General features: G+C 41.8%; 2 protein-coding genes across 2 annotated transcripts in view; one reads left to right on the forward strand and one right to left on the reverse strand.

Moving 5' to 3' along the window:
• LOC119910706 (ryanodine receptor 3-like) overlaps window positions 1-11,954 on the reverse strand; it is a 123,569-nt gene extending 111,615 nt beyond the window's left edge. Inside the window, 1 exon segment of the mRNA XM_038729443.1 lies at window positions 10,598-11,954. Coding sequence (XP_038585371.1) covers window positions 10,598-10,645 — 48 coding nt within the window. The 5' untranslated portion in view covers window positions 10,646-11,954.
• Window positions 11,955-12,883: 929 nt separating this feature from the next.
• Window positions 12,884-17,220, forward strand: part of LOC119910833 (formin-1-like) — a 57,749-nt gene continuing 53,412 nt past the window's right edge. The window contains exons 1-3 of the mRNA XM_038729627.1: window positions 12,884-12,967; window positions 13,854-15,584; window positions 15,916-16,116. Of these exons, the coding sequence (XP_038585555.1) occupies window positions 13,953-15,584; window positions 15,916-16,116 (1,833 nt within the window). The 5' untranslated portion in view covers window positions 12,884-12,967; window positions 13,854-13,952. The remainder of the gene's footprint in view (window positions 12,968-13,853; window positions 15,585-15,915; window positions 16,117-17,220) is intronic.

A 17,220-nucleotide genomic window follows, 5' to 3' on the forward strand; every position in this document is an offset into this window, starting at 1 on the left:
GTGTGGTAGTTTGTTTTTGATTTTTCATATACTTATCCTTCCATCTACCAGCACCTGATTGTTGTTGCTGTGCTCGGGGAATTTGTAGTTTCATCAGACTTGCAAGCATGTTCATAATTAGGCCATGGTTGGTAATGGAGATCCAATCATCATGTATCCCGCAGTACCAAAGCACTTAAAGGGAACACTGTCCTCAACCCTTGGTTTTTGCCAAGAAAGACACAGTTTTTATGGTATTCTAACCGATTATCTGTTCAGAAATAAATGTTTAAAGTGATGCGCTTTTACCCTGTTCTGCAGATACCTGGACGGTGTAACAGTCTTACACGTATTACTTATATATGCAATAACAGTGATCGCACTGTCAGCTTCTCCGCGATAAAAATATCCATTGTCCTTTAAGGCCTGACCTGACTAGAATACTTCAGAGCGCTCATCCACATGCTTGAGTGTAGCTTCTTGGGGCCACCGGCACAGAGAGAGCGAAGATTGAACTGCAGCTGAGACGCCGCTGTGTCAAACCCTATTTGTTCAGGGACCGGTGATGATGCCCAGGTGAAGGGTTCTGGTGTCAAAGCTAAAGCACAGCTGAGACTCAGAGAAACTCAGAGAAGAGAACAGAAGACAAGAGAACAGAAGAGAAGGCATATGGAAGCAAAGAGAGAGTGCTGAAATAAGGGACACATCACCCGGAGCAACATGTCATGAAAAAGTAGATAGAAAAAAAGAAAAGTAGTGGTGCTGAAAAAGAGACATCTCACCTCATTGGGGCTAAGTCAGAAGACAGCCTCTTGTAGGGCAATTTTTACTGCATCAAGTATCAACCTGCAGCACTCTAATTTGTCATACATTTCAGGAAGAGGCCATTAAGAGCTTGGTGAGGTACTTTTGAAGTGTCAGCTCGGCAGCTATACTGCCACAGAAACACTTATGTAAGTTGGGAGGGAGTGCTACTGGGGGCTGAGAAAAACTGAGCTATGCTGCAAAGATACTCAGCCCAGTAAGGGTATAAAAAATGCTCCTCTATCTCTATGCTTTCCCTCACCTGCAGCGCTATACATAGCTATAAAGGTTGCCTATCCACAGAAGCACTGCATAGTCCCAGAAGAAAGTATAAGATACTAAAAGAGCTACAGTATAATGCCATGTTAGCAGGGAGTACATTTGAAAAGTTCAAATATGTTGGGGGTAAGATGGGTTGAATATGTGTTGACACTTGGCATGCATGTGTGTGTTGGTATGAGTATTCTTGCTGTGCATGCAACCCTTGCTGGCAGGGCTAGAGAGTGCATTTCTTTATAACACACATCGTTGACTCTGCAGCAACAAGGCCCAATAAAGAGGGTGATATCTCCTTGTCTGTGCTGGCGTGGTGCGACGCAGAGGTTGTTAAAAAAGGTATGAATCTTTTATGAGGTGGGAAACGCCACCGTTGTCAATATCAGATGAAAAGGCCGAGACATTGGCACCCGCCTACAGGGGGAACATCACTGGATTTTCTCAACACAGCAATTGTTGTAGCCCCCGGATGCACCTATGTGTGAAGATCCTGCAAATTACTCAATTACAAACCCTCAGTCGAGTCACTAAGAGTCTTCACTAACATGCACTGGTGACACTGGGAGTACCTCACCCACAGCATAACGATATGGCAATTCATTTTCAGAAGACTGTCATGGTTTGCTTCAAAACTCTGTAAACTCAGAGAAAGACACTCAACTTTCTCCTGTAAAGTGAGCCTCAACAGTAGCAGATTGCAGCAGTAAACACTCCTCTAAATAGCCTATTAGGGGCACGGTGGGGAGACAGAACATTGGACATAATTATCAGAGTTGCTTTATGTAGGAGGAGAATGATTCACAAGCACAGCCAAAAGTAGTGAGTGTTTTCATGATTTTCATCCATGGTGAAATGTTTGAGACAATGACATTGTTTCTGTGGTAACGGCTGTCGATTGCACTGGTAGGGAAGTCCTAAAATGTTTCACAGAAATGCACAGCATACACTGTCAATTATGAAATGGATGTTCTCAGGAACTGAACTAATGGATACTGTGGGAAATATTTTCTTGTTGATCATTATTTGTATATAAAGAATGCACTTTAACTGTCATATGTGTTGTGTTGCTAGATGTGCAGGCCTTTGCCTGCCCTGTATTACTCTTAGATTTCTGCGGAGGGGAGCCCAATGTGTTGAGATAGACTCACTGCCCATACAATGGCGCACCAAGTTACATGGGTCAAGATGACTTAGAATAGTAGAATAAGCTGGATAAGAAATAATGGTGTCAAAAGTCAGACAGAAGAAATTAGGCCCACAGAAGGAAAAGCTGAAAGTGTGAGGACCTAAAGACATTTGGCCCAGCTTTGGGTTTTTCTCCCACAATACGGTCCTTCTTGGTTTGGTTAAAACTATATCAGCACCTCATGTTTCTTACGTGGACTATTAACTAGTAACTATGTAACTGTGTTGATTTGAGTTCCATCACCAGGCGTCCGCTTTACATGAGTCTTTAGAAATAAGTCATTTGAACATCTTCATTGAAAACTATACACTGTTCAGATTTGAATCTGTTTTATCTGGCACAAAGTTTTAAATGAGCCAAACTTTTTGGATGGATTTGCTGCCATCCCTGCAGCTAATTAGAATTTAGGAGGCAATTCTTCGGTTTGTTTTAGGTGAAATGGCAGCAAACAGTGACACCTTGGAGGAGGATATAATTGATGAAGTGCACCCCATCCCACTGTGTAACGTCTCATCATCAAATGAGAGAGAAAACAAAAATAAAACTGAGAAAGCCTGACAACACTGGCAGGCTCACTCACAACAACAAGCATACTGTTTGTCATCTTTTCTTGATTAAGATGAACCAAAGCAAAGCCTTCCTAGCATCTGTGTTTTCTTCTTATTCTACTTCTGCCATACCTGTCACATTCCTTTTTCAGAATAAATTTAAATTGTCAGACATTTTGTTTATTTGCTTTCTTGAGTTAAATGAGAAGATCCATACCAGTGTCAGGTCTGCCTGTTAAGTACCTGTAGAGTTAGTAAGTTTAGCACAGACTGGAAGCAAGGGGAATCACTTAGCCTGGCCTACAATGAAAAAAAAAATCAACCAACCAGTGCCTCTAAAGCTAACCTATTAACACATCTTTTTTTTACATTTGGAAAGAGGCTAGCCAAGGTTTCCCCTTGCTTCCACTCTTTCCAACCTAAGCTAACTAACTACATGAAGGAAGTAATGGACCAATATGAGATCGGTAGCCATCAGGAGAGCAAATAAGCAATCAACTATTCCTTTACCTGGCATCTACTTCTGATCTATTAAAGGGAAGCAGATTTGATATAAATATAAGCTCAGGGCAGGTGATTTGATCAAAGGACATAACATCACTCAGGTAAATCAGGCAGCATTTTGAAAGTACAAACAACCAAGGCAATGCTAGGTTTTATGAATGTACCTACACTTAACTTCTGAGACATAGCAATTTAGAAAACAAAACAAATCACTTTAGAGTGAAAGGTGAGAAAGCAACACAACAGTAAAAATGTGTGGATGGCACGGTTTTCTTCAACCAGTGACTAATGGATATCCACAGCTTATACAGTCTTGTATGTGTGAGCCAACATTAACTGCCAAGAAGCGATGGCAAAGAGAAACAGAAACAGAGATTCAGAGATGGCCCTGCTAGCTATGGAGGAGGCAGCAGCTAACAACAGGCTAACAGTGACTAGTGGTGGTGTAGCCTAAGTGTTCACTTAGCCTTATGGTGGTTTTTGGGTTAAAATTAAACATGGCAGGACGTGAAAGGAAATGGAGAACAGCTCCAAAGTTTTGAGCCACACAGCGGTAGTGCTAATGTACTGCATGATGCATAGAGCTAACTGGCTATGACAGCGTCTTGTATGTAAATGTGGGACGTTACAGAAACTACTGATGGCATAGCAAAACAATTTGCTAATATGACTTCCATTGCCAAGAAGATTAGCGGCTGTGTTTGAAAGCAACAGAAGTGGTGTGCAACAATCTTTTGTTGCATGTTTTCTGTATGCTGTCAGTGGAGCTAGTAGGATTAATTGCACTGCATTGTTGTTGGTCCAAAGCAGGCAGCCATGGTTATCAGGAGGTGGTTGAAGCACAAAAGAAGTTATAGAACACCAAAAGGACTATGACTCATTGACATCAGTGCTATTTGTGAATAAAATAATTTTGTCTCTGAATAAGGTGAACTGTGCCAGCGGAGGGTTGGTCTGGGTACAATAGCTATTTTGTCCCTGGTGCGAATAACAATGAACTTGTTATACACAAAGACAACAAATTAGGGAATCAAATAGGTAGTTGTTTATTTGAATGTAATAACAAGTAGTAACAGACAAAACATTCAAACAGGTATGTTAGGCCAATCAGTTGTCAGCGAGTCTTTCTGTAATGTGTAAGAATTGTAAGATTTAACAGTTTAAAACATTAAAAATGCAACTAAAATGATCAACAGAATATCAGTTCTGACGTTATGTCAAATACATCTATGAATTGTGTTGCAGAGATATCTACTGAAGTTAGCATGCTAACCAGTCACGTCACGTCATTTTGTCATAATACCACTTTGTACCTCAAGAGGTAATAGTCTGCTCTGGCTTTCCCATGTAATTTCAGCTCGGAGATGTGTGCAAGTGGCAAGTCCACGTCATTATAGTCTAATAAATAATAGGAATTTGAGCATAGGAAATCTGAGCATTGATATCCATAAGATTTTGAAATGTGAAATTACAAATCAAATATATCTTGTTTTAACTTTTTACTTCCAATTACATGCTAGCAGACACAAACCATTAATATAATTATTTCAGTAACTCGGTTATTGTTTTCATTCAGCTGGATGTACACACTGTAGTGAAAGGAATAAACTAAATCATCAATAATTCTTTTCCAAAGTTGGCTTGATACTAATCATATACACATACACACACACAATACATATATATACATACATATTTGTTTGCATATGTATATATCCATAAAGAAAGAGTGAATGCAAACCTTTAATATCCATTAATAATTAAATAATTTAGATGCTGGCTACAAGTGTACTGAATTTCATCCAGCCAATAGATATTCTTCCACACATGGGTGTTGTGTGTGTGTGTTGTTGTGTGTGAAGACACACTGATGATACAGTGTTCCCATATACAAAAAGTGTATTGTCCTCCGCCTTTTGTGTTAAAACACTTTTGAGTTAAAACACATGACACCTCAGTCTTTGTGTGTTTTGTGTGTTTGTTCATGATTTGCTTATTTACTTACCTAGGGAAGTTGTCTGGTGTTGAAATAACTAAATGTGTATTTAGTGACAATTTAGATAATCAGTAAGGCTTATTGTTGTCAGTGACAGCTTCTCCTGTGTGAAGATTTACTGCTTTTGCGTCACACCACTGTAAACTGAATGCCTTTATATATTGGGCTGTTGGTTAGGTAAAGTAAGACATTTTAAGACAAGGCTTTAGGTTCTGGTAGAGTGTGATAGGCATTTGTCATTATTATACACTGAATACTCTAAGCAGTCAATTCATGGAAAAATAACAGATAGATTTATCAATAATGAAAATAATAACTTGTTGCAACACCTTAAATACTTTACACCAGTGCTTGGCAGCTTCTGATTCTACAGTTGAAAACATTAATGGAAGACATATTAATAGCAACAACACCATCTTCTTTGGAAAGACGCATCATACACTGCCTTATAAAATTTTCATGCTCTGAAACAGCAGATCAATCAGGCACGCTTGCTACATGCCACTGACATTACTGAGGAAATTTCTTCATTTGGTGGCACGATCAATAGCTCATTACAGCAGCTTTACACTGGCTTGTCTCTGGGCAGGCCTGCTGCCTTAATTCCCTCTACATCACAGGCTTATCCCAACTGTCCATCTTCATCACGCAACACAGAGAAACAGCCTTCTGCTGAACAACGCTTCCACATTCAACTTTAAACCAACTTACTTTTCTGAAAGTTGACTTTCTGAAGATGCATTATTAAGAATTTTGAAGGAGGATATTGGAGACATGAGGGAAATCAATACTGCAGTAGAGATTTGTTCGTATGTATGCAGTACAGAACAAGAGTATCCATTCGATCAATACCATTCCTTATACATGACATACTTTGCATTTTGTGTAATTTAAATGCAACTTGTCCATGAAAAGAACCAATATAAATCAATTAGAATTCACACTTGCCAAAGACATAGATAACAGCTATTCCAGAGTGAATCTCTGAGCTTGAATCTGCACCATTATGTATAAAATGCCTGTCGGTCGCTAATGAAACTGAGCTATTACTTTTTTTAATTCAACCATGAAATGACAGCAGACCTCATCTTAATAACATTAAAGCTCCCCTCCTTGGTGTCAAGTAGAATGTGACGATGTGCTGAACTGAATTCCCATCAGTGGGAATAATTTCATGGTCATTTCATGCTAATAATTATACACAGGGCAAGTGACAGAGTAATAGGAGGAGCCAAATATGAAGCAAGTCAGACTTGAAAAATCATGTACAAACAGGTATCAACTTAGATGTAGAAAGACGTGAAATTACAAATCAAATATATCTTGTTTTAACTTTTTACTTCCAATTACATGCTAGCAGACACAAACCATTAATATAATTATTTCAGTAACTCCGGTTATTGTTTTCATTCAGGTGGTAACTGGATGTACACACTGTAGTGAAAGGAATAAACTAAATCATCACTAATTCTTTTCCAAAGTTGGCTTGATACTAATCATATACACATACACACAAAATACATATATATACATACATATTTGTTTGCATATGTATATATCCATAAAGAAAGAGTGAATGCAAACCTTTAATATCCATTAATAATTAAATAATTTAGATGCTGGCTGGATGTAGAAAGACATAATGAAAATACAGTTCAGTACAGACAATACAGTTTAATTGTAAGAATAATGCATCTCCGATTGCACTCTGCAGATCATTGGCTGTCTCTCGGGCAGCAGCGGTTAGAGACAGCCTCTGCCCTCACAGGCTCTCTACAATCACCATTTCAAACCTCCAGAAAAGACACATACACACAGCATATAGATACACAAGCAAACGTAATGACATGCAATGCAGCAACAGTTCACAATGGAAAAGAGCAGTGCCACAGGGAGATGAGAGTTAAAAGAGGGAGTAAAAAGCAGGAAAAAGTGAGACGGTGAAATGCGAAATATGACCAAAGAAGAGAAGAGCAATGCAGAAAGGAGCAACAGCAACAAAGTAGCAGCCCAGCAGGGTGTTCACAGAGACATGAGTGGGTGAAGAGGCAGCAAGCTCTGGCACTGATGTAACGGGAACATAGGATAGGCAAAATAAATGCTGCTTTACGGCCTTGTTTTTTCCTCTAATGTGGATCATGTATTTTTTTTGGCTTTGCTGGTTTGGGATGCCGCATTAACAGTCATCGCTTGAATGCAAAGTGAGACCGGTGCCTTCTCATAAACAAGCCAAAAGCTGCCACAGTGCATTAGTCAAAGCCCCAGTCTGGCCTTTTCAAAGTCGCTACTCCCACTCGAACTGCTAATAGATCACCAGAATTTGATATTCGCCTAGCAGGAATCCTCGCAACAGAGAAGCTGTGCACATGTGGTTCTACATGGACGGTCACACCGCATGCTGCACAGTGTTTTCACTAATGAGTGGGCTTCCATCAGGATGGTTGTATGAATCAGAACAACAACATAAAAAAGCTGAGTGACACAAGAACAAAAGTTCTTCTTCATCTACTCTTCGTCTGCTCTAATGACACAACGCAGAGTAGGCAAGCAATTCATTTAGAAAACTACCCTTACATAATGAGCAGCCTGAGCTATGTAACCATAAGCTGATATATATATATATTTATTCACTACGCTGCTTATAATGAAGCCAGCGCTGGTGCATCTGAGGACATATCCAATTTCCAAACAGGACGAATAAAGTTCCTGTGGAATACGCAGCCTTATTAAACTCTCCGCGCAACCCCTTGCCCCCTTTGACATTAAATAGCAGTTTGGGGGAAGCTTTTCTCTAAGTCTCCTGGCTCACAATCAGCACCGTTCCTCTTCCTATAACATCAAATTACCCATGGCTGAGATCTCCTCGCTCCTACCCTCTCTTCCCTTCTTTTCCTCCCACTGAGTTTGGGTTTATAGGCAGCAGTCCGGCAGGGGTAATTTCTGCTCCCACTCCAGGGAAATTACTTTGCGTCGTTAGTGAAAAGGCAGTTTGTGAACTGCTTTATCAAGCTCCTTGGCACCAATAACAAGCAACATTTGGATGGCAGCAAGAAATGTAGCCTCTACATATCCTTACGGCCTGTTTGCCACCTACGACGTAAAAGCAAGTTAGGAGCCAGCGCTGTGTGTATGCATGCATGTGTTTGGATAGGCAAGTGTGTGTCTAATTGAGCATTTGTTTCTGCAGGACTGACTTGTACTAGATAAATGTATGCCTACGTATATATATTTATATATATATGTGTGTGTGTGTGTGTGTGTGTGTGTGTACATAGCCGTGTGTGTATCCGCTCTGTTCCTCCACACTGAGTAGTTCAGCTGTGCCTTGCTTGGACTGATGAATAATTTCTGCACTGTGCTCTGCTGTGGCACGTCTGGTGCAGCCTGACTGCACCACATAGCTTCAGCTCCGCATTTGCATTCAACACACACACACACACACACACATACACACACTTTTACACTCATGAACACCAAGCTCGCTCACTGCGCCCCCATCCCGACACCCAACAGCTACTTGCATGTGTGGAGGGGATGCAACAAGCTGCTAAGCCCTTTTTAAAGCAACAGCAGCTTCCTATTAGTCAACGTCATGTTCTCCCTGGGTTACATCTGGGGGGAAAAAATGTTCACTGTGAATCCAACAAATGGGACCAGAACAGTCAAGCAAGCAAAAACAACAAAGTCTTCTGAAGCTCGCCTTGTAAAAATCCTGATTGCGGATTGGTGGCATTTAAGTTCAAGCCCAGAAAAAGAGGAGAAGTGGTGCTGAAATGTCAGCTCTTTTTTTGGAGTGGCAGGCATGCTGATGTGGTGACCTCTGTGAGCTGTGGTTAAAAGCTGCGGGACAAACAAGTACGAGGAGGTATCAGCTTTTCTTGAGTGAAAAGGAAGGGAAATTTTAAAGATCACTGCCATGCCTGGGGACAGGCAAACCTTTCAGCGCAAAAAGACTGACTTAATCAAGAATCCATTGTTTACTTCATGTTGTTTATGCCTCTCTGATACCTAATGGTAGTGTTATGAAGCTGCATTGTATCTGCTTGGATCTCTGTTGATATGATGACACTGTTGTTTGTTGGGTTATATAAGGCTGGTCCCTAGGAGACCTTACTTTAATGCATTACTGTAAAAATGTGTCTCAATCAAGCCGGTTTAGTATAACTTGAATATAAACAAGAACACCCCTACTCTATTTACTTCAAAGTACAGCTGGGTGCGCATCTGTGATCAGCTTAATAAAGCAATACCACAGGCTCAGGGCCAGTGATATGTGCAACCATACACCTCCTACTGTCTCTGGGTCAATCTGGAAGACCTCCAGCACTCTGCTCCTTCATCTATTCTAGACGAGTGTGTATTTTCAGACATGATATGCCTCTCAATGCATTTTACCATAGATGAGCAGATCATGTCATCATCTATCTTTGTCAACAGTGGAATGGGTTCCTCTTATTGCAACCACTGCCAGACGTTTCCCATCTTGAGCACTCAATTTCATCTTAAGAAAAACCATTTGTATTAACAGGGAAATATGTTCACTGTGGTGTAATACTAGAGGAAAGAAGAGCAATTAATATACGGGTTTAATCTAAGATGAATAAAAATCCTCTTTATGTCTACATTCTGCTTTATGTCCAACAAGTAAGACAGCATTAGTAATCTGGCTCAGATGCAGTAACACTATATTTATTACAAAATGTTGTCTTCATTTGTTGTTTTTATTCATTTGCATAGACTTTTGCTGCTGCACAGGAACCCTGGGGTGACTGTCTGGACATGCAGTCTACACTGCCAGGATTCCACGTTTGAATATATTACACAGCATACACACTGGCTCACAACTCCATTTTTCCTCAAAGAGATTTAAGTGATGCTGCCAGAACAAACCTTTTTTTTTTAGTTATTTAAAGACCAAGTTAAATCACAGTGCTTGTGCTGTCTACCTCTACCAAACTGCAGACAATTATGGCTTCTCACGGTGCAGCAAGGTGCACATTTAAGTTTGACATGGCATGGGAAATAGTGCTGTCAACTTCTTGAGACAGAGGCTGCAGGAAAAGACAATAGGTGTCAGCGAGCGATGCGCAAAACAATAGGGCACTATCACCACCTCACAGATCTGCAAGAATGCAGAGGGTTATCAAAGGCTACCGGATTAAATAACATATGTGAAGGAAGCCATGTGATAGGCAGTCGACAGTCATAACCCCGCACACAAGGTACCATGAAAAAGAGAGCCACACGTATTTCCACAGTCACCAGAGCAGCGCTTCAAGTACAAGCGGCGGCAAATGTACTTACAGTTCTGAGGAACTGAATCTCATCCTCTCCTTCTCCACCTTCAGCCATGGCTGCAAAGGAGCCTGTTCAGACTCGGGAAGCCTCCGCTGGCTCCTCTCTCCTATCGATATTAGCATATAGCTAATCCACGGCCATATAGCGGGGAAACTACCGCAGCATGTGTCACTCAAGCCCCTGTGCTCAAGCCCCGCTCACGGCCCGGAGGAGGAGTGTGTGTCAGCATCAGCGGGCAGGAGCAACTGGGGACGGTGTGGCGGGGAAAGCAGGGAGAAGCCGAGTCGTGTAGCCGGGATTCAGCAGCGGGGTCTTTATCTGCGACGTCACCGGCAGACCTTATTAATACAACCGTGGAAGCGCGAATATTCAAACACAAGAGTATTAAACGCGCTGAAATAATCACCATCCGACGGGTATCTCCTAGGGCTTTTGTTTTCCCGCCCTATCTCCGAGCTACGAGCACGCAGAAAACACGCTAATATGTGAAAGGAAACCGACAGCGTGATTCTACTGTATGCAGGGAATTCATGATGGTTTGAGCTAGCTGCTATCTCCAGTGCTGGTGCAGATCAGCACCATGGTCAGCACCACACAGACATGACTGTGTGGGAGGAGCAGCACGGCAGACCTGCGTCTACTATCCACTGGAAACGATTATAGGCTATATAACATATTATTTTATAGGCTGTTGATTTTATTTATTTATTTTGACAAAAGCTAGGCATAGCTGAGCAATACTGTCCACGTATTTCTATACAGAGGATGTATTATTACCACTGTTGAAGTGGAAATCTGACTTGCAAACTGGCAAACACCCTCTAATATCAACACAAATCTACAGTATTTTCAGGGGGGAAATGTTTTATTTTACCCTAAAACATAATCTGCACACGCTGTATTTGCTATGATGCAGATATACTATTACATTGTACGAGAAAATCTTTTTTTTTTCTAATGGATAGCTGAGTGTGTTAACCATTTTATGAACAGAGCCAAAGCTGTAGAACTAATACCGGCTTGGAAAACTGACATTCAATTGCCCATGTGTTAAACTATTTAAAACATTATAATTGGATGAATAGCCATTCAATTATTTATATTAAGAGAGATTAAACTCAATAAAAAATTAATGGAGACAATGCAAGCTCATTTCACTTCTACTGTGGGCTGAATACAGTGACACCAGTGATGGGTCTGGTCTTTGGTGACTCACAGTTGAATCACAGTTGACCCTCAGCAAAACCATAATGATGCCCACTCATCTCTGCAATTAAGTTAAATAAACACATCTGCTCCCTTTTCACGATGCGATGCCGCCCTCTAGTGTCAATGCTGTGCCCTAACACCTTCTCCCCTGAGCTTCTTTATTACCCTTCTTTCTACCAAATTCAATTAAAGGGTTTGTTCTTCCTTTCTTTATGAGCTCTTAATTTCTTTACTGCCCAACAGCCTGTTGAAACAAGCATGCCAATGATAACATGCACGTTGTAATAGATAGATAGATAGATAGATAGATAGATAGATAGATAGAAGTAATTACACAACCAGCGTTTGTGAAAGCTGCATAGCATCATGGATACATAGCCTATTTATGATTTTATTAGTAAAAGTCAATAAGCACGCATCGTCACTACAGGAGTATAGGCCTCTCTGGGTCTAGATATTGGCCATAAGGTGGCTCATTTTTGTCTATAAGTTAAGCCAAGCTCTGTTATTCCAACTCCCTTAATAACCCTAATTTCCCTGCATAACTTTTCCACCAAATTCTACAAAAATCTCTATATAAGCGTTATATAACTATCTATATAACGTATTTTTCTTCCCTCTTTTAAACGTTTTTGTCTGTAATCTAAATCTATCATGATTTCCACAGTATGTAAAGAAGGACATTCATAATGTCCTTGGTGGAGATGAATATATTAGAAAGTTGAATTAGTATTAGTGTAAGAGTGATGCACATGTTAGCCACTAGATGTCTCTGTTTAGTAAGAATAGACGCCACCTCGGGCCTTCGCAGAGCAGTAACTTTCACATACACTTATTTCTCTGTTTATACAACAGAATGCTAATATTAGCTTGGAAATACTACTAATACTGCGACAGTTAAAAACAATTAATTTTCCCTCTCTGTTCGCTGCACCGACTGAGATCCATCACATGGCCTACCTGCGAGCAGCAGCTGCACCGACTCAAAGTGTGGGATGTGGATAAATGCTAAAGAACCAATCAAAGAGATGTGAGCCGGCGCTGAGTTTCCCTATTGGACCACGCTCCTGTCTGTCACGGTGGACGAACCGAGTGAAGCAGCGGTGAGCACTGGCTGGCTGCAGTAAAGAGATGTGAATATAAATGTTTACTATGCCACTAAATCGTGTAAGTAACTGTTTTATCTTTTGCGAAGTGCTGTTGTGCTTTTACCTGCTGCAGGTGCAATTGACTCTAACGTACTTTCAGCTTCTAATTAATGCATGACATCAAACTGAAGCTGATACGAGGCTAATGCGGAGTTTTATGCGTTCAGTTTGAATTTCTAACACATTAAGCTAAACACTATTCGATTTGAGTTGTAGTGGACAGCAGTAAAGTAACCCGCAGGATAGTGTAATTGTGCTGCCATCTTAAATCTCACAATTGCGTGTTGCAAGGTGACAGTAACCCACGGGATTATGTTATGATGTAAACAGTTAAGAGATGTTGCGCAATGCTGAGGGAATCCATCGAAGCACATGTAAAATATGTGCTTGTTTTGCTTGTAAACATTGCAGATGGCAGCCATAGCATTCGCTTCTGCATGTGTCGTCACCTTGGTTGACACTCTCAGGTTTTATGCGGCAGCTTGTGAAATGTTGATGAAATGCGGCTTAGAAATGTCTATCAGTTATCAACTCATATATTAATACAAAAAAAAGAGGTGCATTTAGAGAAAACTGGTTTAGGAAGGTAAGTGTATAATATAATTACTGTCTAGTTTAATTACAACCTTATTTAGTTTTTTTTATAAATAAATTGATTTAACAGTGAAATATGGTAGACCCACTGTTGTGCAAAACTGGATTCAAATAGTCTGTAGTGCCCTAGCTGTGAGAGAATGTCTATTCTACTCATACTATATGGAAACATTATATTTTATCTAAAGCTTGATTTCACACAAGAATATAAGTAGTTTGGCATCAGCAGTGCATAAAAGTCATTAGTGGGACTAACATGTTAGTGGAGGTTTATCTTTATTTATAGCTGTGTGCTGCTTTCTCTCTGACAGTATCTGGACTGGCCAGGTGATGAATAGGCAGAGATCCTCCTCTGCAGTCCGAGCCCAATAACTCTGTATGGGGGCTGACCACTTACTCAGAGTGCTTGAATGATTAACATGGCACCCATAATGGAGGGCACACACACTGTGTTGCTCCTATATTCACCCATCCGTGAGCTAAGCAACATCAGCCTGTATTTCCCCAAGAGGCGGGCCCCGAGTTTCAAGTACAAGAGCCGCGCCCCTCATTCAGAAAGGGCCGGCAATGATCATGACTGGGGAAAAGAGGATCTCGCAGTGTCCGAACAAAGAGGCCAGTATTCCGGCTCCTCAGGCGAACTCCTCAACTGCCAGCAGGCAACAAAGGAAGCAGTTGCAGAGCTCTGCTGGCTGGCGGCGGAGCACCACCAGTTGCTGGCGGATCTCTTATCGCTCTGTAGGGTTTGCGCCAACAAAGTCAGGATGGGTAACCAGGATGGAAAACTCCAGGATTACATGGAGGGTCAGGAAGTTCACCTTGGAGGTCAGGTTCTCAGCAGCAGCAACTATTCACTTACTGTGCCTCCAGAGCCAAAGAGAGCTACATCCAAGAGCAAAAAGCTGAAGAAGTTGGGAGGCAAGAAGCTTGACAGTGCTGAGGATTTCCTGCACGGTAAGATGAAGAGGAAAGTTACAAGTGGATCTTCATCTATTGAGGGTCCTGATCACAACAGTGTGTCCATGTCTTCATCCTCAGTAGTGAAGCAGATCCCAGGTATCCCGGATTCTGTCCACGCGTCTGACAGCCCTTTCACCGGCTCTTATGTCAGTGCAGTCAGTAATCCCATCCTGCCCATGGAGGAACCATTCCAGAGCGCTCGCGAGGGTTGGGACTTCATGGACGACAACCAGACATTTGACCCTGACATTGATTTCTGTAACGACTTCTCAGAGTATGATGGTGAGCTGGGTTATGAGTCCTCATTTTGCAGCCTGATGGAGGGTCTGACCAGACGGGAAAGTGGCAGCAACCTTCGACCAATTAAGAAGATAGACTACTTGGCTGAGACATTATCCGAGAATGCATCAACAGTCAAGTCGGCTCAGCAGCTGTACAGGGAAATCAAACAGAGTAACACAGGGGTGAGGGTGGTGGCCAAAGTCCAAGATGTGGAAGGGAGAGTGCAACATGTCAGCCATACAAGCCCAGACGCGACAGGGCCAGCCGTGCTACATCCGGGGACTAGCAGCTGCCAGCAGGAGCATGGAAAGTGGAGAAGACCAAACAAAGACCACATGCTGGGAGTCAGTAAAGAGAAGACATGTAACAAGCTTTCTGAGGGGCTACGGTTGCCCCTATGCCATACCGCCGAACCTTATCCCAAATCCCACACAAAAAGCCCCACTTCCCCTTCTCTTGCTGACGTCTTCAACGCATCTTTCCCTGCCTCCAACAGTCTCCAGAGCATGTCCCCAGTCCTGTCCCCTCTGTCCTCCAAGCATGCAAGCCCACAGCTCAACCACCGCATTGTACTGCTCTCAGATCAGGATGTGGACCACGAACAAGACAACTCCAGTAACGCCGGTGAGCCCAAAATCCTCACAGAGGTCATGGACAAGAATGGCAACAAGCGGACTGTCACTCATCTGGATCTGAACCTCAGCAGGCGGCCGAGCAACTCCAAGTGGAACTCCTCCAGCAACTCCACAACAACAGGTGAGATGTTTGAACACATGGATTCATGTTCAAACTCCCTGCCTTGATGTAAATGTTGACACCAGTGCTTTTATCATCTTAGTAGCATGAAATGGTTGTCAAAATATACCCTTGATCTGGCATTGCTGTTGCTGGAAGAAAAAGATTCCTTGAGAGAGAGATTAAAGTGTGTGTGTGTGTGTGTGTGTGTGTGTGTGTGTGTGTGTGTCAGACTTACTGTCTGAGGTTGTTGTTGAAATGCTCCAGTAATTACTCTGCAGCATTGTAACTGACAAACATTTTCCACAAAGAAAGTTTTACTTTGTCACTCCAGCTGTTATCTAATAAACTAGCTAGACCAGTAAATAAGCATTGTTTTCCAAAATGTCTCCGTAGACTGCTGTGTACTTGGCTGAGTGTGACCACAAATTAAAAACTACCCAGCAGAGTTGTGCAAGGGGCAAGCAGGGCCTGAGAATAGTTCCCCTGATGATCCATTTTAACTCTCTCAGCGCCACTGGGAAGGCAGAGATTAGTGGGAGTGTCCCAGATCAAAGGCTCAAAGTTGACACAGGGTTCGACCTGACCAGGGTTCTCGTGAGCACAGTGTTAACTGAAGCATTGCCAATTTGGACTTTGAGGGATCTGCTGTCCCTCCCCTAAACCCACATCCTATCCACTTCACAGGAAAATGACAAAGGATCAGGGACCCAACGGGAACAGGGGCTAAGGAAGAAAGGATTAGGATTTCCCTATTTGCAGAACTCTTTTCATAATCTGCAGTATTGTATTTTATGCTTACAATGACTAAATGTTTTTTATCACCTGCAACATAATAATGTTGCAAGCATAGTTCAGAGTTTATCAGTATAACTTTTCATTAATGACCATTGGTCACTTTGGCTCGGCTTACAGTCACTAGTCTCACCACCCAGGCCACTCTGTGACCTTTAGTTCTTTGATCAGCAGGAGAGGTTCCTGTGTTAAAGTGTACACACCTTCACTAGAATCCCTCCAAACTGCACACTCCAATGATGTTGTTGCTGTTGGGCTGATGATTTGAAGGAAGTCTCATTATTATTGCATTAGCTACCACTGTAATGTGGTCAATCATCCCTTTCTGTCAGTGTAACACAATCTTTGCTTTAATCTGCAGCAGCAAACATATGGCCTCCCACTGATAATGCAATTCACCAAGAGACCATGTGTGATGGTTGGACTTTTCTAAATCACAGTGTAGACAGTTTTACCTGTAATTTAGGAACTCTGCTGCCTTTTAGGAGGAAGCACCAGAGTATTTAAGTTGTTACATCATAGACCAGTTCAACCAATACAACAAGCAATGCTCAGCTCAGCAACAGCCAGAGGGAGAAGGAGAGCCGAGCTGTGTGGAGCTAGGCTAACTGGTGGATAGGGGAATGAATAGTCTGGCTTCACTCATTTAGACATGATTTGGATCAATTCCCACTGTGACACTGTCCCTCTGTGTCCTTGCCTAGGCATGCACAGACACCACACACATTACATCATTACACACACACACACACACACACACACACACACACACACACTTCACATTGTCTACCGTTAGACTCCACTCCCTCTTTTTTTTTTTTTTTTTTTTTTTTTTTTATTAAATCCAATATTTTATTTTTAATTTCCTGATCTTGTGCCTGGGCAAATATCCCAAGTCCTTGTCAG

This window comes from Micropterus salmoides, unplaced genomic scaffold (genome assembly GCF_014851395.1).
Source record: "Micropterus salmoides isolate LMB-PRFRI ecotype aquatic unplaced genomic scaffold, ASM1485139v1 Ms_hic_scaffold_19, whole genome shotgun sequence".
Taxonomy (NCBI): domain Eukaryota; kingdom Metazoa; phylum Chordata; class Actinopteri; order Centrarchiformes; family Centrarchidae; genus Micropterus; species Micropterus salmoides.